The sequence below is a fragment of the Gymnoscopelus microlampas genome, assembly GCF_963454915.1.
Source record: "Gymnoscopelus microlampas genome assembly, chromosome: 17".
Taxonomy (NCBI): Eukaryota; Metazoa; Chordata; class Actinopteri; order Myctophiformes; family Myctophidae; genus Gymnoscopelus; species Gymnoscopelus microlampas.
The window spans coordinates 21,688,033-21,713,401 of NC_139954.1; the positions used below are offsets into that span (position 1 = coordinate 21,688,033).

General features: G+C 43.0%; 1 protein-coding gene across 4 annotated transcripts in view; it reads left to right on the top strand.

Annotated features, from left to right (window-relative positions):
• mcf2lb (mcf.2 cell line derived transforming sequence-like b) overlaps positions 1–23,717 on the top strand; it is a 41,655-nt gene extending 17,938 nt beyond the window's left edge. For 2 of the 4 annotated variants that reach the window (XM_084084650.1, XM_084084647.1), the window contains exons 4-31: positions 3,832–3,922; positions 6,993–7,112; positions 7,552–7,668; positions 8,378–8,527; positions 8,815–8,939; positions 10,184–10,298; positions 10,449–10,568; positions 11,091–11,282; positions 12,277–12,468; positions 12,732–12,891; positions 13,020–13,087; positions 13,229–13,314; positions 13,500–13,566; positions 13,647–13,762; positions 14,095–14,164; positions 14,367–14,459; positions 14,579–14,671; positions 14,996–15,121; positions 15,929–16,150; positions 16,283–16,375; positions 16,541–16,619; positions 17,386–17,455; positions 17,875–17,981; positions 20,172–20,246; positions 21,489–21,598; positions 21,791–21,903; positions 22,255–22,358; positions 22,610–23,717. In XM_084084650.1, coding sequence (XP_083940776.1) covers positions 3,832–3,922; positions 6,993–7,112; positions 7,552–7,668; positions 8,378–8,527; positions 8,815–8,939; positions 10,184–10,298; positions 10,449–10,568; positions 11,091–11,282; positions 12,277–12,468; positions 12,732–12,891; positions 13,020–13,087; positions 13,229–13,314; positions 13,500–13,566; positions 13,647–13,762; positions 14,095–14,164; positions 14,367–14,459; positions 14,579–14,671; positions 14,996–15,121; positions 15,929–16,150; positions 16,283–16,375; positions 16,541–16,619; positions 17,386–17,455; positions 17,875–17,981; positions 20,172–20,246; positions 21,489–21,598; positions 21,791–21,903; positions 22,255–22,358; positions 22,610–22,689 — 3,154 coding nt within the window. In that variant the 3' untranslated portion in view covers positions 22,690–23,717. The remainder of the gene's footprint in view (positions 1–3,831; positions 3,923–6,992; positions 7,113–7,551; positions 7,669–8,377; positions 8,528–8,814; positions 8,940–10,183; positions 10,299–10,448; positions 10,569–11,090; positions 11,283–12,276; positions 12,469–12,731; positions 12,892–13,019; positions 13,088–13,228; positions 13,315–13,499; positions 13,567–13,646; positions 13,763–14,094; positions 14,165–14,366; positions 14,460–14,578; positions 14,672–14,995; positions 15,122–15,928; positions 16,151–16,282; positions 16,376–16,540; positions 16,620–17,385; positions 17,456–17,874; positions 17,982–20,171; positions 20,247–21,488; positions 21,599–21,790; positions 21,904–22,254; positions 22,359–22,609) is intronic. The other 2 variants (XM_084084649.1, XM_084084648.1) reach the window with 2 other exon arrangements.
• Positions 23,718–25,369: the final 1,652 nt, after the last annotated feature.

Sequence of the window (25,369 nt, forward strand, 5' to 3'; positions counted from 1 at the left end):
TAATAAATAAATTGAATGCTAAATTGGCAATTTAGTATTCATATCAGTGGATAATTCCATTGCTTAATTTTAAAGGAGAATTTTCTCCTATGAATATAACATTTGGCTAACACAATAATTAGATTGATAAGAATTGATAAGAATTGCTTCTCTAGTAGTATGTACTTTTATCATAATCATGGAATCCAAACACCACATTTTGATATGTGAATATTGCTCGTTCCATTACTTCTAAAACCATGGACTTCCAAATTGAAGATGTTGCTTTGTGTTCTCCTTTCAGTAGTTCTCCTAGCTAAAAAACAGGAAGGAATGGTTGAATGTTTTCCACATTCATGGATTTTACTGCAGTGACATCCCTGGAGTAAACTTTTAAGCACAACTTTGGCAGAAACACACAGAAGACTGCACAGTTTTATGACTGCTAATGGAGCATTATTATCCCTCCAACAAATGCATAGAGATCATGTTTAAAGTCTTGATAGCGTCCCTTTAATATAAACTGGGCCATACCCCAATACAATCCCTGTTCAAATGGGTAGCATTTCTAATTCCACCTCCTGCTAGGTACAACCATAGAGGTGAATAATGAGGTGACCGACATAAGAGCCTTGAGCTTCAGGCTGTTGTGAACAGGCAGGACAGATGGCACCAGGTACCTGCGGGACCCATGCCACTCAACAGGGCGCGCATAGAACGCAGGCGGCAAACATCCAACATCAATATCATGACCGGTTATGTCCTGTAAAAAGGAACATTTGTTGTACTTTAACTCTTTAACTCTACTTTTTTCCTTAAAGTTAGGGTAAGTGATTTTCTTTATCTGTCTAAGAAGCCGAAAAATGTATATCCCTAATTGTTAAATAGCTCTACAGTATATTTTGATACTCATAGAGTGTTTGTTCAGTAACAGGAGTCTCCATGTCTCTCCAGCTCTTTATTAAACAGAACATTTTGTTTTCAGGTGGCAATACCAATTTCATCCAATCATGATAGAGAACTCAGTCAGGATACAGATTAAACCATTTAAATGGGTACTCTCTCCTGATTGGCTGAAAGTTTGTCAGCTACCTGAAAATGTATTTTCTGTTTATTAAAGAGCTGGAGAGACAGGGAGACTCTGTTATTGAACAAACACTCTATAACAATGATTACTATCAGAATATAGTGCTTTTTTTAACCCAAAAATATCACTTAACCTAATTTTAAACTAAAGTCATGCTTGTGCTGTTTTCTGTTACAGATTGTGGTTCCTTTGACATTGAAGTCAGTGTTTAATTAATTTCTCCCACTACTAGTCTCAGTGAAGCATGTGATCTTCTGTGTCATAATCCTTTTAAAAACCCATTTATGCTTTGCATCGTCAAACATACTCAGTAAATTAATTGTCCTTTAATTGTCCTTGGGCTGAGTCCCCACTCCCACACTTACTGTTACAAACACTGTTACTGTTTTTAACTAATAATTAAATGCATCTTCCAATAGTTCTTTAATCAGTTTATTTATTAATTAATTAAACGTATCTGCGTGCTTAAACCTGAGCAATTACCGAACTATCCGTGCACTGTGCAGCGTGGCAGAGAAAGAGTAGGTGGCTGTAGAGGCCATATGTATTCATGCAACAAATTTCAGGTGGAGCTTTTCCACAGCTCAGTTGACACTGTCACAGTGAGTGAGGGTTTTCCACATGCACCCAAGCAGCCCTGAAATCCAATTATTTGGACACCTTCCAAGTACACGCTTGCTCCCTCGCTAATCAACTAGAGGCATTCTATGAATATTTAAATTAATCAATTTATAGAAATGTGTGACTAAATCTGTTCACCAGTATTAGTGTATGTATAGTAATTGGAAAAATGATTTTAACCCATTAAGACCGGGAAAGCCTATACGTTGTTATACCATTAAAACCGGGAAAGCATCTTTAGATAGCAACAGGATTTTTTTTTTTTTTTTTTGAATGAAAAATAGAAGATTTTATGAAAACTTAGGTTAGGATTTAGAAGGCGTTTTTAAAATCGGCCTCAGGTCTAAATGGGTTAATGCATATTTTTTTCATGCTATTGAAGTAATTATGTCACAAAAGAGAATGTTTCCATCTGTATTATGAAAAAATAAATCAATTTGAATAGATTTGTTTTTCCAAATCCTAAATTGTACATCTTTGTGTGTCTTATTATGATTACAACTCTTGGGACACCTGCAACAGCCAATCAGCTTCTCCAGTTGGGGTCTTTGTGTTTTGTATGTCCTCGCCGGCAGAAAAGGCAGAGGGCCAATTTCATCACATGACATATTCTCTTATTTGCCAACCTCCAGCGCTGTGTTTTGGGCGTAAACAACCATGCTATTTCAGCGAGCGTAAATGTCTCGGAGGCAGACCCGCTCATCTTCTCATGTCTTGCCCTCCCACTTCTCCCTTCCCCTCCTCTTCCTGTGTCTCTGCTCTGAATGTCTGAGAGATCAGTGGGAGTAATTGCAGAAAGAACACTGAGCATGGAGGAGGAGGACGGGTGGGGGGTGAAGATTAGAAGAAAGGGGGAGGATAGTGATTTCAGGAGGAAAAAAAGGATGAGAGAAGGCTCTCTCAACATAGAATGTGTCATTGAGAGAGAGAAATAAGAGGTAGTAATAAGCAGAGACTGGCAGACAGAAAAGAGCCGGTGGTGAAAGCCATACTGTACTCTCCTTCACAATAGAGAAAGCCTGCTCCTTCAAGAGCCACTGCAGCCCCCCCCCCCCCCCACCCCACCCCCTCTAGAGAGGCCTACTGATTGGCTACCAGAGCTGTTTTTCACCTTACAGCCATCCTCAGGAGCCACCGGCTCCTCTCATTGGCTGACTGTCGTGCGCGGTACAAAGCGGCAGAGGCTGGGATGCTGGGATGGTCTGAAGGCTCCCTCATTGGGTTTCTATATGCCTCTCAGGCACATCCCCCCATTCTCTCTCTTTCTCTCAGGTCTTTTCCCTTCTGGACTGGTCTCCAGGACAGGCCTTTCATCACCTGCCAGCCATTTGTGAAGAGCTTGGTTGGATATTGGTCGTGTGAGGGAATTATTGCTGAGAAGGAGGTCTCTACTGTATTGTGTGTGCGCTGACCATCGGTGGATTGTGTTGTCCCACAGAAGTGGGGGCTCACGTGTCCACAATAGGAGGTGTGTGTTTCTATGTATGCCAAGGAGGGGATTCTGCCTGACAAGCTGCACGCGGATCTTGCCATTGAATGCTCCGCCAGCAGTGTGTGTGCACCATAAAAAGCCTTCATCTCTCTCGGGACCACAGAGAACAGGCAGTGTAGGGGGGGGGGGGGGGGGGGGGGGTGCGGGTGCATGGCGCTGGAGGCTGATAGACGGGGCATGTGGACGTTCTGGCACATCGTTCTATGGGACTGGGCAACCTGTCTCAGAAGGTCAGGCACAGCATTTGTTTGAGCCAGCTATAAGTAAGAAGACGTAACCAAAGGACTATTTCATGATTCTTCGCTGTGCAAGCGCCTCCCTGCTCACCTGTCCCATTGTGCACAGACTGAGCAAAGGAAAACCAGGTGTATTCATTCATCTTCTCTTTTTGGGTAATTTCTGAGGGCTCTTTACCTAACACGCTTGAACGTTTTCACATTGTTATATCATGTTCCACTGTGTTCTCATTGACTGGGTCAAGTATTTGTTTTCCATTTCACTATGTTTTTATTGAATCCCTCATCAGCGCCAACTTGTCTGGTCGTCTTTCACCTTTCAACGTGATGTTAAACTTTCAAGGATTGTAAGCGTGCAGTGTGTGTTATTATTGTGGTGTGTTGTGTTGACCACGGTGGTCCTCTGTGTGTTCCAGTCTGTCAGCGACAGGAGTGGGTTTCATCTTGGTCATCGACCGCCGGCAGGACCGATGGGCAGCTGTCAAGGGGACCCTGCTTCGTATCGCAGTGAGTTTTGAGTATTTCTTCAAGTATTGTACTGTATGTGTTTTTGTGCCTGCGTGTGTGTCTGTGAGCACATACTGTACTGTACATTTACTTTTCTACAGTACTTTCTCTATCGTGGCTCTCCTTTGTGTCTGTGTGTTTGCTGGCATGCTCCTTTGTTCAAGAGAAACCTGAAGTCTGTAATCCTTGGTGCTGAGTGCAGGTTTGATCCCCAGGTTTGAGAGAAACCCACTTTGAGAAACCCTCACTGAGAGGAGGAGGGGGGGTGCAGCCTGTAGGAGAGGTGTTATCACTCCTCCCTTCTTTCTCTTGAAGAGCTCCACATCTGTGCAAGGGAGAGCATAATAGACTAATATCCCCACTACCCTTGGGGGCTGTTATGAGGCACCCACCCCCCGACACACACTTCCCATCCCTCAACTCCCTCCAATCTTCCTCAAAGGCTGCCATGTGTTTTCATAGCTATTTTTGGTGCTTTTTACCCCTTTATCTCCCCAATTTAGTCATTATGCCAATTGATTCCTCCCCACACACATGTCTGTGCTGTCTCTTCTGTTGTATCCTTCTGTCTCACCTACCAGTGAGGAGCCCCCACCGGAATGCTAGAGCCTAGAACCTAGACTAGAGCCTTCGTCCTACTCCTCCCGCCTAACACTCCCTGCTGACAGGTACCGCCCCAGCTCATAGGATTTCATACAAAGACAATTATCACCCTCCCCTCCCGGCTTCCCTCCCCCGAACATGGGCCAATTGGGTTTGTGTAGACTCTTGACAAAGCCGGATACTCCACGGTGGATTCGAACCCACAACCTCCACGGTGGTGGGCAGGCACTTTACCACTGTGCCACCCGAGCGCCCTGTGTTTTCATAGCTTGAGGGCAAAATAAACATGTACTGTATGCCGCAGACAGGAGGAGAGCGGGCTGCTCTAATTATCATTGCTGTATTAGAATTATTTCTATGATGAAAAAATATGTAATCAGTCATGATTGATGACTGCAAGTTAGGATAGTGAAATATCTAAATTCTTCGATTTCTGGGTAATAATAGCATGCCTCTTTGAGAGGCAGTGTGTAGGGTTCTGGGTTCACCCTACTAACCTACTTTGTCTGAAATAGGGTGACTCATATTCTCAATTGCACTGTTATCAGCTGTAGCACACTCACGTTCAAACACCATGAAGGGAAGCAGGATGAGTCTCTCCCTCCCTCCCTCCCCCATCCTCTCTCTCTCTCTCTCTCTCTCTCTCTCTCTCTCTCTCTCTCTCTCTCTCTCTCTCTTTTCCCTCAACCCCTGTTATTATATGATATGGTTTTCTCCAATGTTTGTCCATGCAAGACAGACACCCCCCATATAGTACCATTTTGCTTTCAGCACCATGCAGCAATGGACAGCTCCTGACAGATCTCACATTACCATTGAAGGCCAAATGAGCTTCCACATGTTTGCAATACCGGACCTGCTTTTCAACACTGCTCTGTATGCCAGAGACATGAACAGAGACAATAACAGGCTGCTGCGGAGAGACCGGGGGATGTGTTGAGAGATGGATTGTTTGATAGAGAGAGAGCAAGAGAGATGCATATCACCACCCATGATCCCTGGGGGACACGCAAGGCTCACTCACTCATTTCAAATTGAATCAGGCTTTATTAATCCCACAAGGGGGACGTTACAGGCTGACAGACTGGTAATGGGGGGTATTCAGTCAACCCTGGAAGGGCTTGCCTGTTTGGGGGATTCGGCCAGGCTGCTAAGTGAACGTTAATGAAAGCTGGCACGTGTTGAGCTGCCGCCATCTAGTTCAAATGAGGACGAGAGTCTAAATCAGTTCATAGTCAAACCATATAATGATTGTTTGATGTTTGTTTATATCTGTTTCCTAATAGGTAGTGTGTGTGTGTGTGTGTGTGTGTGTGTGTGTGTGTGTGTGTGTGTGTGTGTGTGTGTGTGTGTGTGTGTGTGTGTGTGTGTGTGTGTGTGTGTGTGTGTGTGTGTGTGTGTGTGTGTGTGTGTGTGTGTGTGTGTGTGTGTGTGTGTGTGTACCGTGCGTGCGTGCGTGCGTGCGTGCGTGCTTCAGCAAAGCCTACCATTGCCATGCATGGTTGGGTTTCCGCCTGCTGCTAGATTACTGACAGACAGGGCAGAAGTGCTGTTTATAGACCTGTCCTAATTAAAACCCTATACTGTTTTCACTCAGCCCCTAAAGACACACAATCCCTGTCCTCCATTTATCAAGCTGTGTGTGCGTGCGTGCGTGCGTGCGTGCGTGCGTGCGTGCGTGCGTATGTAGATAGAGGCATGTGTATGCCTCTATCTACCATTCACAAAGAATAAATGGGCTGTGATCACAATGACTAAACCACCAGTCTAAACCTTGTGGTTGAATGGTTAGAGGTTACCACATACTTTTAAAGCCAGTGTTTTAGGTGTTCTACAATGTTTCAAGAGATTATCATTGTCTCCCCTGGCAGTGGGTGACCGTTCTGGACTTTGATGTTGTTGCTCATTCTGTCTGTTCAGCGAGAAGGAACGTCTAATTGATTTATTAAATCCATTAAGAGTCCCCATCTCAAGTGGTTGTTTGTTAGCGGGGTATCCCCGTTGTTTCTGCTTAGGCCAGCATTCCCCAGTCTGTCAAAGCACTGCTTTGTCATTAGCTAATTAAACCAGAGCTGCGTTAACAATCGGCAGTGCATCTGGAAAGAAACCTCTCCCGCCACTCGGCCAGCATCCAGCTGCTTTCAGGTTGTCAGTCATAAAGATTGAAGTGGGGTTTCAATTTGAATTGTTGAGCGGTAAATGGCACATACTGTACCAAGATGAACTCTCACTCGTTTTGGATTTTACATGGATTTTACAGTTACAGTAACTGTACTGATATAGATAAGATTGAGTATTTTAGCAGAGGCCTTCCGTCCATGTGCTGATGAAAAGCAAGAAGTGTGTAGGGTAGGTGGTTGGTCAATATGTCTTTCTCATGTGGTTGTAGACTTGGTGGCTGTGGACGACACTCCTGTCTGTGAGAGACTACATAAGTCATTATAGTGTTCCATCTCCTCTGTCTCAGGGCTCCTTCCCAGGGAACCTCCAGCTGGTCCTGGTACTGAGGCCCACCACACTCCTGCAGCGCGCACTCTCCGACATCCTGTTCAAGTTCAACAAGGATGAGTTCAAGATGAAGGTGCCGGTATGTAATCAGCCTGCCTGAGAGTGGACAAATGTAACCAAATGGACCCGTCCGTTTGGTTATATTTTTCCACTCAACGAATGTAGACATTAACACTTAGGATTTTACTGTGCACATGCTATTACACTTATGAATGGCTACCTCTGCACACTGACTGTGTCACTGTAACCAATATATATTAACTGGAGTAAAATTCCTTTTATGATTGAAAGCATACTTGGTCAATAAAGTCTGATTCTGAAAAGTGTGCTCACAAAATGATTCATAGAATCAAATGGAAACAAATTATGGTAATTTACAAAGGATAGTACTGTACTGTACTGTACTGTACTTTACTGTAACTTGAGCACTTGGTTAAGATGAGCTTTGTGTGCTTGCTTGCTTGCGTGCGTGCGTGTGTGTGTTTGTGTGCGTGCGTGTGTGTGTGTGCATTTTGTAGGTGATCATGCTAAGCTCTGTGACTGAGCTCCACTCCTACATCGACCGAAGCCAGCTGACCCAGGAGCTAGGAGGAACACAGGAGTACTGCCACGAGAAGTGGATCTCTCACCGCACTGTGAGTGCACAACGCCACTGTTTTCACACACAATGCTGCTGTGTTTACTGCAACAGCAGTAAGATGACTGGTCTAGTAAACCAGCATCGAACCCTCTGAGCCAGCAAATACTGTACGCACTGCAGATGCTGCATTTATTGCAATTGCATAATCATTGCTGTCGGGTGGAAACCTGGTCCAAAACGGTTACTTTTCAGGAAATAGAAACTCGTGTTCCAATGGATCCAACTTGGTTAATATTTAGTCACAAGCTCGTGTCAATACTTTTCATTGGTTGATTATTTACAAAACCGACAGCAAGACTTAACCACTTTCACTTTCAAAATGTATCAAAAATACCAATAATAGCAGATATACAAGCTCACAACACTTTTTCTACTTTTGCGTGACACTGTTGAATGACAGTAGTAAGGCATTAATTTATGAAAATAAAAAGAAAACGTTGAAATATTGAGATACAAGGTTTCTGGCCGACAGTGACGATATGCTGATAATCACACCCTTCTTGTCTTTTGTGTGTGTGTGTGTGTGTGTGTGTGTGTGTGTGTGTGTGTGTGTGTGTGTGTGTGTGTGTGTGTGTGTGTGTGTGTGTGTGTGTGTGTGTGTGTGTGTGTGTGTGTGTGTGTGTGTGTGTGTGTGTGTGTGTGTGTGTGTGTGTGTGTGTGTGTGTGTGTGTGCGCGTGTGTGTGTGCGCGTGCGCGTGTGTCAGGCCATTGAGGGATTTGCGCTGTTGGTGAAGAAAACCGCTCAGTCTCTGCAATCATTTGGGACAGAGCTGGCTGAAACTGAACTGCCCAATGACACGCAGGCTACAACTAACCTGCTGGAAGCACACACCAGCAAGAAGGACAAGATGAAGGTAACACTGTCAGTTCATGCACAATATGCAAGAGGTGCACATTTTCTCTCTCTCTCTCTCTCTCTCTTTCTTACACACAAGAAAAATACATGCACATGAACATCGCACGCACGCACGCACGCATGCATGCATGCACACACACACACACACACACACACACACACACACACACACACACACACACACACACACACACACACACACACACACACACACACACACACACACACAGTGTGGTGCATTTGGATGACATACTGTAGAACATCCCTCTCTATCTGCGTCTGTAGGATGATCTGTTGGTGGCTCTGGGTCAAGGCAGCAGAATATTGGAGAGCATCAATGAGCCTGTGATGAGAGACCCTGACCACAACATGAACCAAGACGAAATGGAGAACCTTGCGACCGTGCAAAGGTTAGAACCCTTGGGCTCTACAACACTAGCAGGAGGGGCGTATTCCAGAACTACACACCAGCCAGACTTCACAAACAATCAAAACCTGTACAATTATCAGTAGCTCCAATTAACACTGTGGTCCCAAACTACATATTATCTAGGTCAGGTCAGAGATGTTCCATCTCTGCCCAAAAACTACCAGACATGATTGCCATTTTTTTGGACTAGCACCACCCATAGGTGATAACTTGCTGCATGCATGCATGCTCCGTGGAAGAAACATGCACCCTGGTGTGGTTTTAGAAAAATAATCATGACATGGATTCAGTTTGAAATATTTTTTAGCACTGCAATAGAAACACATATCCAGATGGTAGCTGATTTTGAGTGGTTGTCTCTTCTCTGCCCATCATTGTGCTCCTAACAAGAGCTGGCACTAGGGCAGTATGCTTTAAAGGAGATTTTTTCTTACATTTTTTATGATGTTATGATATCCTAGGACGAGTGGTACAATAGGAAAAAAACATAACTCCACCGCGGGTCCGCCACAGCTAAAAACATGCGCCTATGGGACTTGCTCTAAATCTAGTTTTTTTGTTGTTGTTTTTTTTGCTCAGATCTGATGTTCATAGTGAGAGAACACTATGAAACGTGATTGTCTTGTATTTAAAATCATCCTAACCCTTAAATTCAATTCAAATTTCAACTAGTCCATACCCGGTCGACGCATCCGTGGGGGGATATGCGCACATGATCTGGCAACCCGGGGGGCATTTCGTCCCATAGATCGCGGAGACATCCCACAGCTGGGCAGCCTCATAACCATGGCGACATCAAATCAAAAAACGGGGCACAAAAAACGGGGCACATGGGCACATGGTAATGGTCAATGGCTGTGTGCAAATTCAGATCAATTGCTCCAGCCACTGAGGAGTACCGGGCAGAACAATTTTGGCCTCACCACCCTACCTACCTACCTACCACTACAGAGCATTGTCAAATTATTATTCTAATGGACTAAAATCTTGTGTTATTTGATGGCCTTCCTGCCTTGGCATTTGGCCTTTGTGCCCTCAAAAAATGGACAACACCAAAGGCCAAGTGGCCTTGCCCCTAAAATGACGAAATTCCAGGCCTGGTACATATAGCCCAGTCAACCCCTTTCTCACATCCTTCTGTTTTCCTTTTGCCGTTCGGCTGCCAAATTCTTACTCTCTCTCTCTCTCTCTCTCTCTCTCTCTCTCTTTCTGCACCTCCTTCAGACTGTTGTCTCAGCTGGACGAGACTGAGAGGGCGTTTGATGAGTTCTGGTTGAGGCACCAGACCAAGCTGGAACAATGCCTCCAACTCCGACACTTTGAGTACAACTACAGAGATGTGAGTTGGTCATGGCCTTTACCTCATCTGTATTCATCCATGCTCTGTAAAATCCTCAGTGTTACAAATAAATTAACCCGTAATAAATCAGCACTCTGTAGATTCTAGGACAGTCCACTTGATTTCTGACAGCTATTTTTCATGCTGTAGGTGACAGCCCTGCTGGACCAGGTGGCTGAGAAACTCGCAACTTTCTCTGAAGTGGGCATCAGTCCAGCCCATGCTGAACACATCTTACGTGAACTCACCAGCTATGAGGCCAAAGTCTGTGTAAGTGACTCCGTACCTCATATGTAGGCAGAGTGGAGACTTGAGTCATATAATATTTACAAATTATTCCTTCCTAGGGATCTAAATGTCTCAGTAGAAGAGCAAAGATACAACAAAAAATACAACCACTCCAATTGTAAATGTTATATTGTAATAACAAATGGACAAAATAACATTGTAACCACAAAAGAAAGTTACATTGCACTGCACAGCTTTAACCTGCTTGGCGTAGCATATGAGAGGGGTTTACCGAACCTGTACAATTTTGAGAATCTCAGATGAATAGTCACTCAGAAATCACAGAAAAAAATGTTAAAGTGACATTTGAATACTTTATGATTATACAGACTGTGTTGTGTTATGTGGGGAGCCCCACCCATCTGGCACCTTAGCAGGTTCAAACAAAACAAACAGAATTTGACCCATATTTAATTGCACAAGATTGATACAAACTCCTTGACTCTAAATGTAACATCTATCCCATGCACCACCACCCATCCACCGTGGCCCTGTGTCTTTCAGGAGCTGTTAGACAGATGCTTGGCCTTGGCACAAGAGGGTGATGACTTGATCCAGAACTCCCACTATGCTGAGGATTCCATCAAGCCCAAATGCATCGAGCTCAGAGCAGTCAGTGAGGATCTCAGCAGCAAACTGAGAGTGAAGAAAGAGCTGCTCGTCACAGCCATGGAGCTACACCACAGTTTGGAGAGGGTGAGAATGATGCCATGCACAAGTTTAATACTTATATGTACACACATGTATAATACACGTATATGAATTCAAAGAAATAGAATAATGTTTATCTCGGGATCCACATGGGAACGGTGTGGGTCCCATGCGGATCTCAGATTTCATGTTGCCAGCCTGTGACGTCATCTGTGTCTATGATATCAGTCGTCTATGACATTATGTGTGTCGAGTGTCGACACAAGTAGGAGAGTTGACACAGGGTGCCATGTTTTCCTAGTGAAAGTTCTGATAGGCTTTTTCCACATGGAACTTCTTCCTCGCTTTCTATTCAAAATCTGGAGCTGACCTAGGCATAGTCTCCTTTACTTTCATTGCCAAGTATGTGCAATTTTTAAATAGATTATATAACTGATTCCTACCCTATCAGTATGCAACTCAGACGGCGCTGAGTCGACAGCGCAGCCATCAGGAGCTGATGTTGCCACAAGCACTCGCTTCGGCTAACACCTCATTTGGGTGTGCCTCACGGGGCTGAAGCCCTCTTCTGACTATGTGACTGCCTTGTTTTCAAGTGTGAAGTTAAAGCATATACTTGAAGTCCAAACTTCACCATTGCAACTGATAACCTGTTCATTTGGTAAGCCACAGGTGCTCCATGTTACTAAATATGTGTTCACAATAAGCATTAGCCAATTGATACAATCTTGAGCAATTCTGTCGCTTGTTTTTCTTTGCTGGAAAAAGAATGTCCATCTCCTCTCTGGACTCACGTCTTTGGGGATGGAGGACATGACCTGGTTCGGTATTCCCACATCATGGTAGAGTTTGTCCTCATCGAATCCCAGGTCAAGGGTTGTGGCAAGACTCCTGATTTCACGCCACTGCAATGGGCCATCATCAAGACATAGTCATTCTAGACAGTATATAAATATAAACAGTTCTCTACTGTTTGTCTTCCTCCCTTTGTTTAATTTCCCATTCCTTCCTTCCCCTCCAACCTGTCTTATCCTCTCAGGCTGCTAAGTGGTGTGATGATGGCATTTACATGCTGGCATCTCAGCCAGTGGACAAATGTCAGTCACATGAAGGGGCGGAGTCAGCCCTGCAGGAGTTGGAGCGTTACCTGGATACAGGGGGGCAGAACCGGCTGACGGACCTCGGTACCATCTGGACGGAGTATGAGTCAGTGCTCAACCAGGAGTTCAGGGTGAGTGCCCCCCCCCCAACACATGGGTCATTCAAACATCAGCCTGTCAAATTGAAGTCTGAAGCGAGCCTGGATTAAAGTACTTCATAGCTCCAAGCTATATGCCCAGCGAATATTGATAGCATTTTTACGAATGCCATCTGCATTCTGAACTGATGTTTAATTTCCAGTTACTTCCTTTCTCCGAAATTAAAAGCAAACGCCAGTAACGTAATAGTAATAAAAAACACCTATTTCACGCTCTCTGCTTTGCTTTCTATCAGGACCACGTAGAGAAGGTGTTCCAGAAGCAGGTGTCCATGCAGGAGATGTTTGACAAGAGGAGGGTCAGCTTGAAGAAACTAGCAGCCAAACAGACCAGGCCAGTGCAGCCAGTGGCACCCAGGCCTGAGGCTTTCATCAAGTCCCCTCTCACCTCCCCTGGTCAGTCATCAGATCAATACATCTCACACTGCCTGCACCACTAGATTGATGCAATTTGGCGCTTCTGTGCATTCCGTGTTTCTTTACTGCCCTGCCCCTCATCACTTCTCTTCATCCCCCTGTCGCAGCGCACAGAGTTCAGCAAGAGAAAAGCTGCTCAGAGGAAGACTCTGTGAACGGTGACACCTGCAAGAAGGTGAGTCGAGTAGCTAGAGCCTCCTGTTTTAGCCATAGTGTGCCACCATAGACTGCTGTTGCCTTCCAATTTTTGATGTACAAATTACAACAGATTCCTTCAGCTCACTATGATGTAATGTAATGTGATGTGATTTCCCAGGGAGATGGTCAGCTCCTGAACGGAGGCAGTAACCACCGACACGCCTCCCTGTCAGAGGAGGAGGAAAACCTGGCAGTCCTCAGAAGGTAACAGATTTTTTTAGATATCTTAATACTTCCGCAATCAAACTACATCATCACATGAAAACCCATTAGAGTGTTTTGCCTAATGTATTAATAGTAAAGAAATATATATATAAATTGTTAATCAATGGCAATTTGTATTTCACTGCATCTGTGCTCAAACTGACCTTTTGTCTCTTTTCTTGCAGACATGTTATGAATGAGCTGCTGGAAACGGAGAGACTCTATGTGGAAGAGCTTCTCTGTGTACTTCAGGTATATATCATTCTCACTATATCCCACAAAGCAAAGGCATCGTTCCCGTATTTCTATCATGGTATTTAATTTTGCTTCAGGGATACGCTGCTGAGATGGACAATCCAACGATGGCTCACCTCATCCCGGCTCCCCTGCAGAACAAAAAGGAGGTTCTCTTTGGCAACATGCTGGAGATCTACCACTTCCACAAGAGGTGAGTGAGCGCCCTCTGGCTGTCATGAATGATACCTGCAGCAGCGCAGCCTGTTCTAGTCAAAGCTCTGTACAAATATACTGTGCGTTTGGCCCCCTCCTACCTTAAATGGCCCCAGCGCCCGGCTGGCCGTGTAACCCCTGACTCTGTCGGTCCTCCTCCCAGCTGTGCCCATCACATGTATATATATGTATAATTATATTTATGTATAAATAGTAAATACAAGTATATATACTGAGCGTATATACATACATGCCCACATAAACGCCACGCCTGCATAAAAACCATTAGCTTATTTTAACTTCTCTGACTACCTTTTCTTGTTTTTCCAGAACTTTTCTGAGGGAGTTGGAGCAGTACACAGATTGCCCTGAAATGGTTGGAAGGTGTTTTCTGGAGAGGGTGAGCACAGGGTGGTGGTAGTAATGGGACTTAAAGCCTGTTATACTTCATACTAAGATGGTGCCGCTCATCGAAAATAACGAATCTGTGCGTTGCAATTTTTGCTTGAAAATCTGTTCTTTTACGGATTGTATGACAACAGTATAAATGCAGTTGTTAGATAGTTCTGTCTCTGTCGCATTATTTATATCTTTTTCCTCAGATGACAGACTTGCAGATCTATGAGAAGTATTGTCACAACAAGCCTCGGTCTGAGAGTCTGTGGAGATCATGCTCTGACTGTGCCTTCTTCCAGGTACACTATGTCTCAGGTCTTCATTTATCTATGATCATCGGCCTTCAACCACTCATAATGCACTTATCTTTGTTTATTGCTGTGTCCTAATACATTGTCATTTAATTGGGTCAAACCAGGAGTGTCAGAAGAAGCTGGAGCATAAACTCGGCTTGGATTCATATCTACTGAAGCCAGTTCAGAGAATAACCAAATATCAGCTGCTGTTGAAGGTAATATATCATCTGTCTGCAGTAGAAGTGTTAGATTTGTTGAATAACCCCTTTTCCATAAGAACAAAAAAAGTGTGTGTGTGTGTGTGTGTGTGTGTGTGTGTGTGTGTGTGTGTGTGTGTGTGTGTGTGTGTGTGTGTGTGTGTGTGTGTGTGTGTGTGTGTGTGTGTGTGTGTGTGTGTGTGTGTGTGTGTGTGTGTGAGACTATACTTGCAAGGACCACATGTCCCTGCAAGTGTAGTAGAATACGATAAATAGACGTTGGGAGGACATTTTTCCTGGCCCTCACAAGAAAATATTGTGTGTGTGTGTGTGTAACAACAGGAACTGCTTAAGTACAGTAAGGGCTGTGAGGGGACTGGTGACCTGCAGGAGGCGCTGTCCTCCATCCTGGGCATTCTCAAGGCTGTCAATGACTCCATGCACCTCATTGCGATCACAGGATATGAGGTGAGATATTAAACAGAAGAACAGAGTTGTCAGACAGTGTGCAGGTGACTTCAGACAGAACAGACATACACTTCAAATAGAACACAGACACAAGCAGAACACACATGGCAGCAAATGGAAGACAGACATAGGGTGCAAACCATTGGAAGTTGAACCACCCGCTACATTTAAAAGACTGACTAAGTGGATTTGGGTGAGGGTTACAAGCCCTTGATCTGAATTGTTAAATCCACTACAGTCATGAAGGGAAGACAACAATTAAAATAATGATTTTATTTTTATGTTTTTGTTTTTGTGCTAAGCCTACACAAAGACTGTAAGTGGTGCTTATTTATTATATTGTGCATTCAGTGTAACAGAGTTTGAGACTAACACAGATACTTCTGTAAGTGTCAGTGTTAATGCTTCAAACACGATAGTGTTGCTTGCTGAAAATAACAGTGACAGAATGGTTTTCAAGCAAAAATCTATTATTTTCAGAGAGTGACACCGTCATGCGACGAAGCTTAGACTAGGCTTCAGACAGAAGGCAGGCACTGGACGTGAAACATGGCCAAAGAACGGACAGAAGACAGAGACCTCTGACAGAACATAGATACACAGATATATTTATACTCAGCATTTTTACCAGACTCATCAGTTTCATTTGTCTTGAGACCTATCTCTGTCACTGGAGATCAGCTGATTTTCTTTTGGGATAAATGTTTTACAAGTCAATGAGTCAGTGACCATTAAACTGAAGTATGTAGTATGTGGGCAAATGGTTGAACGATAGAACATCCTGTGTGTAACTCTTGCCTTTGTTAGGGTAATATGAGTGAGCTGGGCAGGCTGCTGATGCAGGGGTCATTCAGTGTGTGGACGGAACACAAGAAAGGTCATGCTAAAGTCAAAGACATGGCCCGCTTCAAGCCCATGCAGAGACATATCTTCCTGCACGAGAAGGCCCTGCTTTTCTGCAAGAGGAGGGAGGAGAACGGGGAAGGCTATGAGAAAGCCCCCTCGTACAGCTTCAAACAATTCCTTAGTGTAAGTCTCTCTGCAATTATGGTATTATAAACTGTGTTTGTATGAGTCTGTGATAACATTATGCATTTGCAATATTTTTAAGATTGACTTGATTTCTATTCTATTTTCCTTTTTATCTTGTGTTTCTAACAGATGAGCGCTGTTGGTATTACTGAACATGCAAAGGGTGACAACAAGAAATTTGAAATCTGGTGTAACTCACGGGAGGAGGTGTATATTGTTCAGGTATGTAACATTACAAACATGTATGAGATGCATGTTGCACACTAATCAACAGAAAGGATATTCATGCATAACCTGTAATAGTAACAATAACGATGACATTGGGTAATTGCCAGTACACGTATAGTTATTTACAGATGGATTAAGTATTTTATTGTTGTATTTCAGGCACCAACAGCGGAAGTGAAAACAACTTGGGTTAATGTGATCAGGAAAGTTCTGACGACCCAACTGGAGGCCTTTAGAGGTATACAATTAAACAGAGACACAGAAAAAGCATTTATACTCCCAACACCTTTATCATGACATTCATTTGAGCTTACTACTTCTAGCCCCAGGTCAAATACCCATGCTTAAGGCAGGGTTTTAACTACTATAATTGTAATGCTTCAAGAGAGGGGCTTCCAGGTAGGTAAAATAAGACATTTCACAATTTGTTTTCTGGTCTCTAGTTTTTCTATGTGCACACATACAATTTTATTGAGGTATCATAGAGCACAGAGAACATTTCTGACTGGGCTATCTAGCCTGGAAACCTGACAAATCTGCCAGAGCAAATACCGCCAAGTCAGAATATTACACTGTGCTCTTAAATACCTCAATGTAATTAGAGATCAAAAAACAATGTGTGATACGTCTTCTATGTTCCTGAACCGATTATCTGACAGCTCTCATTGACTACAAATCATTCCATTGAACTTCCGGCGCCAGTTTGCCTCCCACTTCAACGCATGCTATGGCATAGATTCGAACGTCTGTGCTATTCTTCTTTACATCATCCTTGCCTGGTGACACCACGTGTATCAGGGAGGCACACAGCAGCCTACTGCCTCCCCTGAACAACAGAGGATGTTGGCAGTGTGAACGTGTGTGAATTTGGAATGACTAAATTGGGGAGAAAATTATGAATACAGCAATTGTTAAAATAAATATGAACGTAAGGTGATCGTACTGTAAGTGTTTAATGATGGATGTATGTATGGTGACACTTCTCCCTCTCTCTGATACTGAAGCCAGCCAGCAGAGGGCGACAGACCAGGTGTTCCAGTTCCCTCCTGTGTCAAGTGGAACTGTCAGCCTTAGGTCAGTTCACACTCTTCAGAGCCCAAATATGAAGAGTGATCAGGGAATAAGCTCTGTGCATAAAGGTAGTCCTAGGTTTTCAGAGGGTGGCATACCCCTTTCCTGTTTCGTTTCATTTCCCCAGTGCTTCATTTGATTGGCTCGGCAGCAGATTTGAACTGCAAACACATGTTAAGGTGGTGTGTTACTGGTTGAAATCCGCTGCTGAGCCCATCAAACGAAGCTATTGGAAAATGAATCGGAGCAGGATACCATCTTCTGAAAACCTAGCACTACAGTTCTGCGCACAGAGCCTATTATCGAAAAAGAGTTGAGAAGCAGAAAAACACAAATACTGTATGAAGCAGAAAAGGCTATATACTGATAAGCTTTTGTCACTAATTTACATAAAGACTAATTTCTCTCTCTTCACCCCGCAGTCCTTTCAAGAGCGGTCAGAGGAGCTTGAAAAAGGGAGAGGAGAGGAAGACTGAGCCCTGCAGTCCTGATGTTAACACTGCCTCTCCAAAGCTAACAGGAAAAGGTAGTTATGCTAGAATCGGGACATAAAAGCAATTCTCCTTAAACTGAATATCTTCAACGCAATCTTACTGCCACAGATCTTATGCTCCGCCGAATTCCTCTTTTTGCTATATTCACTCCTTACTGGTTATATTCAGCTTGATTTTCATTTCCTGTGAGTTCAGTTCAGTATTAACCACTCTGCAGCCACAATCTGTTACGCTGAACACACTCATTCATTCTTATGAAGACAGACGTGTGTCTTAACTTTTCACTCTTTACATCTAGAATGTTTCTCTGTGCTCTCTTTAACACTCTGCTCTTCCTCTTTGGTTTTCTTTCTTTCCCTTTATATGTTTTCACTTCCCCTTATTCCCCCACTCTTCGTCTACGCCAGACGAGGCTGCGACCAGCCCTACCACAGACAGAGCCGCCGTGGCTAAAAAGCGTTTTACTTTGCAGGGCTTCAGTAACCTCAAAACTCAGAAAGGTAACTGCGGACCACCCAGTTTCACCCGAGTTTCGTGTCAAGAATATTTCCCCACCCTGCACATTTTATTAAACAAATGTCCCCCCTATATTTCAAAGTCTCATGGGTCAAAGAACATTAGTTGTAGTTCTTTGTCATGCTGAAGTCATCTTAATGGCCAGAATCACGGCACGAAAAAGTGAAGTTCAACAGGTCAAACACTGCATGCTTCCCTCCACAGAGTCGTCAACAACTGATGATAAAAGCTTAACATTGCCCATGACACTGCTTCCTTCACCAGGTACCATGCAACTGTAGACATTAGTTTTATTCAGTGCATTATAAATGTATTGGTAGGTACTGCTGACACATTGGTTATAGTTATTATCAATCCCCTTATGTGTAATGTACACCTTTCAAATCTTCCATTCAGTATTATGGCTGTTTTTCTTTGGAGTTAGTTGTCCGTCTTGTGTCACATGCCTTCATTACTCCTTCATTACTACCTTCATGCCTTCATTACTACCAAATGTGTTAAAGATCCCTCAACAACTAATTGTTGAGGGATCTTTAACAACTAGTCCTATTAAGAATCCTTCTGTTAGAGCGTGCTGGGTTAGATCAGTTCTAAAGCAATAAGCCACAAGACGACGTGGTTCACCTTGGATTTTAGAACACCTAAGGGAGGTTGTAAGAAAATCCCCTTAGCTGTTCTAAAATCACAGTAAACCATGGCCTCGCATGAGTTATTGCTTTTCGAAAAGCGGTTACCAAATGTGGCAACATGGAATCATAGACATATCCCAATTAAAACAGTTTTAATGACTCTAGTAGTACCCGCAACTGCCTCCACAAACAAGGAAGTCGCTGTGCAAATGCATGGAAGGTACCGAGTGTACAGAGGGGTATGCGTCAGGGTATCTGCCTTATTTTTAAATGATTTGTAAAACCTTGCAGGAGCTCACCTTTATGAGAAAAACAATATTGTTAATGTACATTCAACACATCATCCCGGAATAGCAGGTTCTAAAAGTGGGTTATGGATTTTTTGGTTGGACCTAGAAGAAGTGACTGCTCTACCTCTGATGCTGTGGCATTAATACCACAAGTTGAGTTTTTGGTAATGAAATCTTGAATTTGGAGGTATCAAAAAAAAAGCTGTCTGGGAAGACCATATTTTGATCGAATTTAAAAAAGGGTTGAGCCCTTATATAAATCACCCAAATGTTTAATTCCCAGGGAGGTCCAAATTTTGTATCCGTTATCTATCAAGCCGTTATCTATATGAATTGGGCACAATATATGGGTTAAATTAGACCTCCCCTCCAACTTTCGCGTTGCAAACCATGCTTTACATGTACTGCAAATTATAGGGTTATAATTACAGAGACTCCTAACTGTTTTTATTTTTAATGATAAGAGGCCCAGCAGTGAACCAGAAGTCTGACTTTACTAGGTCCAACCAAACTGAGGTGGGATCTTCCACAACCCATTCTGCTATAAATCTCAATTGGGATGCTAATTGATACCATCTAATATTAGGGACATCCAGACCTCAATTTTGTTAATACGTCCATGCAACGTTGCAGTGAATATGAGAATCCAGCAATGGAACTATCCGTTTTAGACTTACCCAACTTATCCAGCAATATTTCCACTTCCATTTCTAATTTAACACTACTTAACTTTTTCTCATCCTCTTCAACATTCCCTTACCTTTATCTTCTTCTCTTTTGTTGATGGTAGGATCTCCCACCAGCTCTGACCGTAAGACCAAACGCCATGAGATTAGGAGTGACCCTACTCCATTTGGCTTCAACGGTAACTAATGTACTCTACTGTGAAATAACTGAAATTCACATTCTGCCGGTTTTTCTTTCTTCATTGCCATGACTTTCACAAATGAACAGATGAAAGCCGATTCAGTTCATCTCGGGTGTAGCTGTAGTGAAAATCTTTAGGACTGACCGCTCACACTGTTATTTGCATGTGATCATATCCAATTTGGGTATTCAGACATCACAGACCTATCTGCTGTCCTAGTTGCTGTGGTAACAACATAATGACATTGTGAATAATACTTGAAAATAGCCGATCTACAAGCTTGTAGATCGGCTATTTTCAGCAAACAACACAAGTATAAATCAGGCTTCAGAGTGTCCAGACTGGGACACATATTGTAGATATTGTTGATTATCTACCAAAAGGTATCTCATAATGTGTCTGAGTGCTACTCTATAGTTGATGAGTTCAATTGAATTGTCACCGACCACAGTCTAGATAGAATAAAGATGTGTGTGTGTGTGTGTGTGTGTGTGTGTGTGTGTGTGTGTGTGGGGTTTCATGGGCCTCTGAAATTAATTTCAGTTAAGTTAATTAAGTTCAATTAATTCACAACCCTTTCCACAAGGGCTGAACAAGGGCTGTTCGACAAACATTACATATTCTCAGGTGAAAGCGTGTGGATGCAACACTGACAAGTGAAAGAGTAGAGTTATGCATGAAGAATAAATTAGTCATGTGACAGCGCTGTGGTTTCACAGATCAAGGCCCCAATGAGTCTGTAGTAGTTCCACTAGCTGACGCTTAGTTGGGACAACACCGTTGAATCCTTGTTGTGTTTGAATGAACTCTTCAGATGCAAGTCCTCCTTACATCAATCTGAGCAAGGTCAGGTGGCTCAGCACCTCTAATCTGTTGCAGGCAAAGAGGAGAGGTACAGTGGCTCCGTATGGATCACACGGTTTTAGGTGTTGAGCACACCATTTCACTAAAAGGCTGCTGCTCTAAACCTTTCGAAGATATTTTCTCACAATTCCTCCACCGTCCTCCACAGTCCTATCCCATCAGACCCCCAGGCACTCCTATTGAAGTTGCATGCTTTTGTCCTTTATTTTGGTCATGGTTTCTTGGCAGGGGTTGTGGGACAGGTATCTGAATTGGGTTCTTTTTACTTCACTGGATTTCTCCCTGAAGGCAATCTTTCCTTAAATGGTCAAAAGATGGCGCTGTCCTACTTCCTTTTACGTTAATTTACATACATGTTTGTCTTTCCTCCACAAGGTTGGACAAAAGCTTCCCTGTCACTAGATGCCTCAGAAGAGAATGATGGCTACTCCAGCGCGGAGGAGCCTCTTAACTCTGACCCTGAGGATGATGCGCCTAAGAAGCTTGTGAGTGTGTGTGAGATGCTAAAACTCTCAGTTGACTAAATAATTTCACATCTTATATGCACAACTAAGGTCAAATTAATATATTGTCTAATATTTGCAAAATTGCAATATTAGAACATAATATATTGTGCACCCCCCCCCCCCCCAAGCTAATCTAATAATTTTCTGTTTCTTTACCTTGACTGTGAACAGTGTGTCGGAAAGTATACTGTGGTCTCTGACTATGAGAAAGGTGGTGCTGAAGAGCTGTCTGTCAAGAGTGGAGATATGGTGCAACTGGTCGAAGAGGGAGACGAGGGACAGTGGTGAGAACTTATATCCAGAACACATACTGTATACAGCACAGTGCGCACTTATACATGGATATAATATTTATAAGTAGGACCTATATGCACTCCACACCTTCAAGCGCCTCAAAGTGTGCTAATCAGCTAATGTACATACATATTTTTCTGTACCTTCTACTTACTATTTTTGCTATTAATTATTTCTTTGTTATTGCTGCTACGGAATGCTGAGGAGCCAAAACTAAAAGAGTTTTACTCTTGTGTGCTCATATACAGTATAAGCTGTACCAATAAAAAAATGTCTTGAATCTCTGAAGATGTTTTTAAAAAAAAGATGTTTTTTTTCTGCCGATGTTTGTGTTAATGCAGGTTTGTGCGTAACTTGAGGACGAGTAAGGAGTGCTGGGTTGCTGCCGCCAATCTGCTCACTCTGATTGGAGAATCAAAGTCCTGTCAGTCCCTTACTAGCTCAGGTATTGAAACGATACACACATACAGAATGAGCAGAATAGTGTGAGATTTTACTTGACTATTGCACTGACATCATTCTTTACTCTGTGTGTGTGCGTGTGTGTGTGTGTGTGTGTGTGTGTGTGTGTGTGTGTGTGTGTGTGTGTGTGTGTGTGTGTGTGTGTGTGTGTGTGTGTGTGTGTGTGTGTGTGTGTGTGTGTGTGTGTGTGTGTGTGTGTGTGTGTGTGTGTGTGTGTGTGTGTGCGCGCGACAGAAGGAAGTGGGTCTGGAAACATAAGCACATCCTCCAGCTGTGGTGAGACTTACACAAGCTTCTCTGACATCAAGCCCTGAATCATCATGTCTTCCCTCCTCCCAGAGCCTTCTGGCCATGGGCCACTGGTCACCCCGCAGCACTCAATCCATAATCCCAACAATGGGTTCTGACAACCTTGTCAATTCTACACTGGCATGTGTCATTTGTTTTCACATGCCACAAACACACAAAACAAATAAAGTATATTGCCTGATGTAATCCACTTCACAGATCTGATCATGGGGTGGAGATTCAGTAGATCGTCATCTAGTACAGTAGTACTCAAGTGGGGTCCGGGGGCGGGGACCGTCAGGGTTCCTTGAGGGGTCCTTGAAATTAAAAAGTTTGAGAACCACTGATCTAGTACACCACATTTCAGGATTGGTGACGGACTCAGATCATGTTCTTTTCCTACACTTTGCCATTTGTTTTATTGAAAGCTTGCGGGTTCCATGTGATTGTAATAGATGTATGAGTGGACCAGCAGGACTGATCTCAGCTAGTGCATCTAATAATGATCACATTAGTATGGACATAAACTGCAGAGGCACTTCTCCTGGATGGCACTTTCCTATCTTCCTCTGTGCCTCAGCTGACAGGTCCATCTGGAACAATTCGCTTTATTGTCTGCAGATATGTTGAGTTGAACTGTAAAAACAAAACCCAATAAGAAATCTAAGAATTAAATGAATGAGTTGATTAGCTTTCAAGAATGTTGCTCGAGTGTTACAGATCACCACTACATCCACATCTTTTTTTTCCTTTAGAAGTGCATATTTATTTGAAGGAAAAGGAAAAAGGGTAATTTGTCAGTTTTTTTTTTTTCTTAAATCTCTCTGACTGTCTCTCTTGTCTTACTTGTATTTATTTTATTTTTTCAGTTTTACTCAGAATCTGTCCTTAAAGATACATGTCTGTGTTCCTCCACCAGCTATCCACACAGGCATCAAGTGTGCGTTTGGGACACATTTTACTCTTTGAGTCTTTATGTGTATGTGGTACAGTTTCTGAGATGTCGTCTAATGTGAATAATCAGATATCAATGTATAGAGCTAACTTATTCCCTAACGGGAGGGATCATGTTATGAATGTAGATATTGTTCATTAATTTCAGTTTGTCATGAAATGTTTGAGATGCTATATTGTACATTATGTATGTTATGTCACTGACTTGTGACTTGTCTATTGTTTTTTACATAAAAGACTTGTAATAATTCATTAATTTGCCTTATTTGCCTGATTTGTGTGTGTGCGCGTGTGTGTGTGTGTGTGTGTGTGTGTGTGTGTGTGTGTGTGTGTGTGTGTGTGTGTGTGTGTGTGTGTGTGTGTGTGTGTGTGTGTGTGTGTGTGTGTGTGTGTGTGTGTGTGTGTGTGTGTGTGTGTGTGTGTGTGTGTGTGTGTGTGTGTGTGAGAGAGAGAGAGAGAGAGAGTGAAAGAGGTAATACTTCCTAATTGTATTGAATCATAGCTATATTAAACTACTAATTTGGCTGGTTTGAAAGAGAGGTAATACTTCCAAATTGTATTGAATCATAGCTATATTAAACTACTAATTTGTCTGGTTTGTGTGTATGTCAGTGTTTCTCCACCTTTTTTGGACCAGTGCCCCTATCCAATATCCAGGTCCCTTACCGCTCCCCACATCCAATTAAAATGTAACCTTTATTTTTATTGTTGTAGTAGTATCATGTCAGTAACATGTCAGTATCGTGATCAGTATCATGTCAGTATCATGTGAAATGATACCGACCATGATAGTGACATGATATGGAGACACAATGACCAGTACCTTAGACACAATGAACAGTACCATGTAGACGCAATGCCCAGTAGCATAGACACAATGACCTAGCCTGGTTCCAGACAAATCTGCCTTTGCAAAAGAAATTGCCCGTGGCAGATTAGGTCTGTCCCCTCTCAATAGAGATTGGATTTCTCTCCCTCCGAAGCTGTGAGGGACCAATCAGGGCCCAGTATGCAAATATAATACTAGTGCAGGTTCCACACAGAGGTTCCAGACTAATATCTACACAGTGATATTAGTCTGGCCATGCCAGGCTAACAATGACCAGTACCATGGAGACGCAATGACCAGTACTATATAGACACGATGACCAGTACTTCACCACCCCACTGATAAGATTGTCGCACTGACATAAGGCCTTGGATGTCAAGCAATTTTCTGCTGTTGAATAATGACAAACCTGAGGTGATTGTGTTTGGACCAAAAGCACATAGAGACACACTTTGTTGTGATTTGTGTTGTGAAGCACTTTCTAAACTTGTTTTTTGAAAAGTGCTCTACAAATAAAGTTTATTATTTATTACCATGACATGCCTGGCTGTCACACAGTGCTGTGAGAGGGGACTTTAGTGACAGGGCCGGATAGCCCTGCCACAGGGTATAATGTTATCATGTACCGTGGTGTAGGTGACATGTTACCATGATGGCCCTGAGACAGGATTTAGTAGCCTTTCCAGACATACTTCCACGAGTACAATTCAACACTTACAAATCTAGCCAATCTTCCGTCATCCCAATAAATAACAAAAACATGCAACTACACACAATTAAGAAACCACGCCTCATTTCACTGCAGAGTTCTAGAAAAATAATGATGTTTGAATATGTTAACAGTTAAACTGCCTGAACGCAGTTTTATTACCTCGCTTACATCCTGTTTACATTGAGTGTAATACCGGCTTTGACCTGATGCG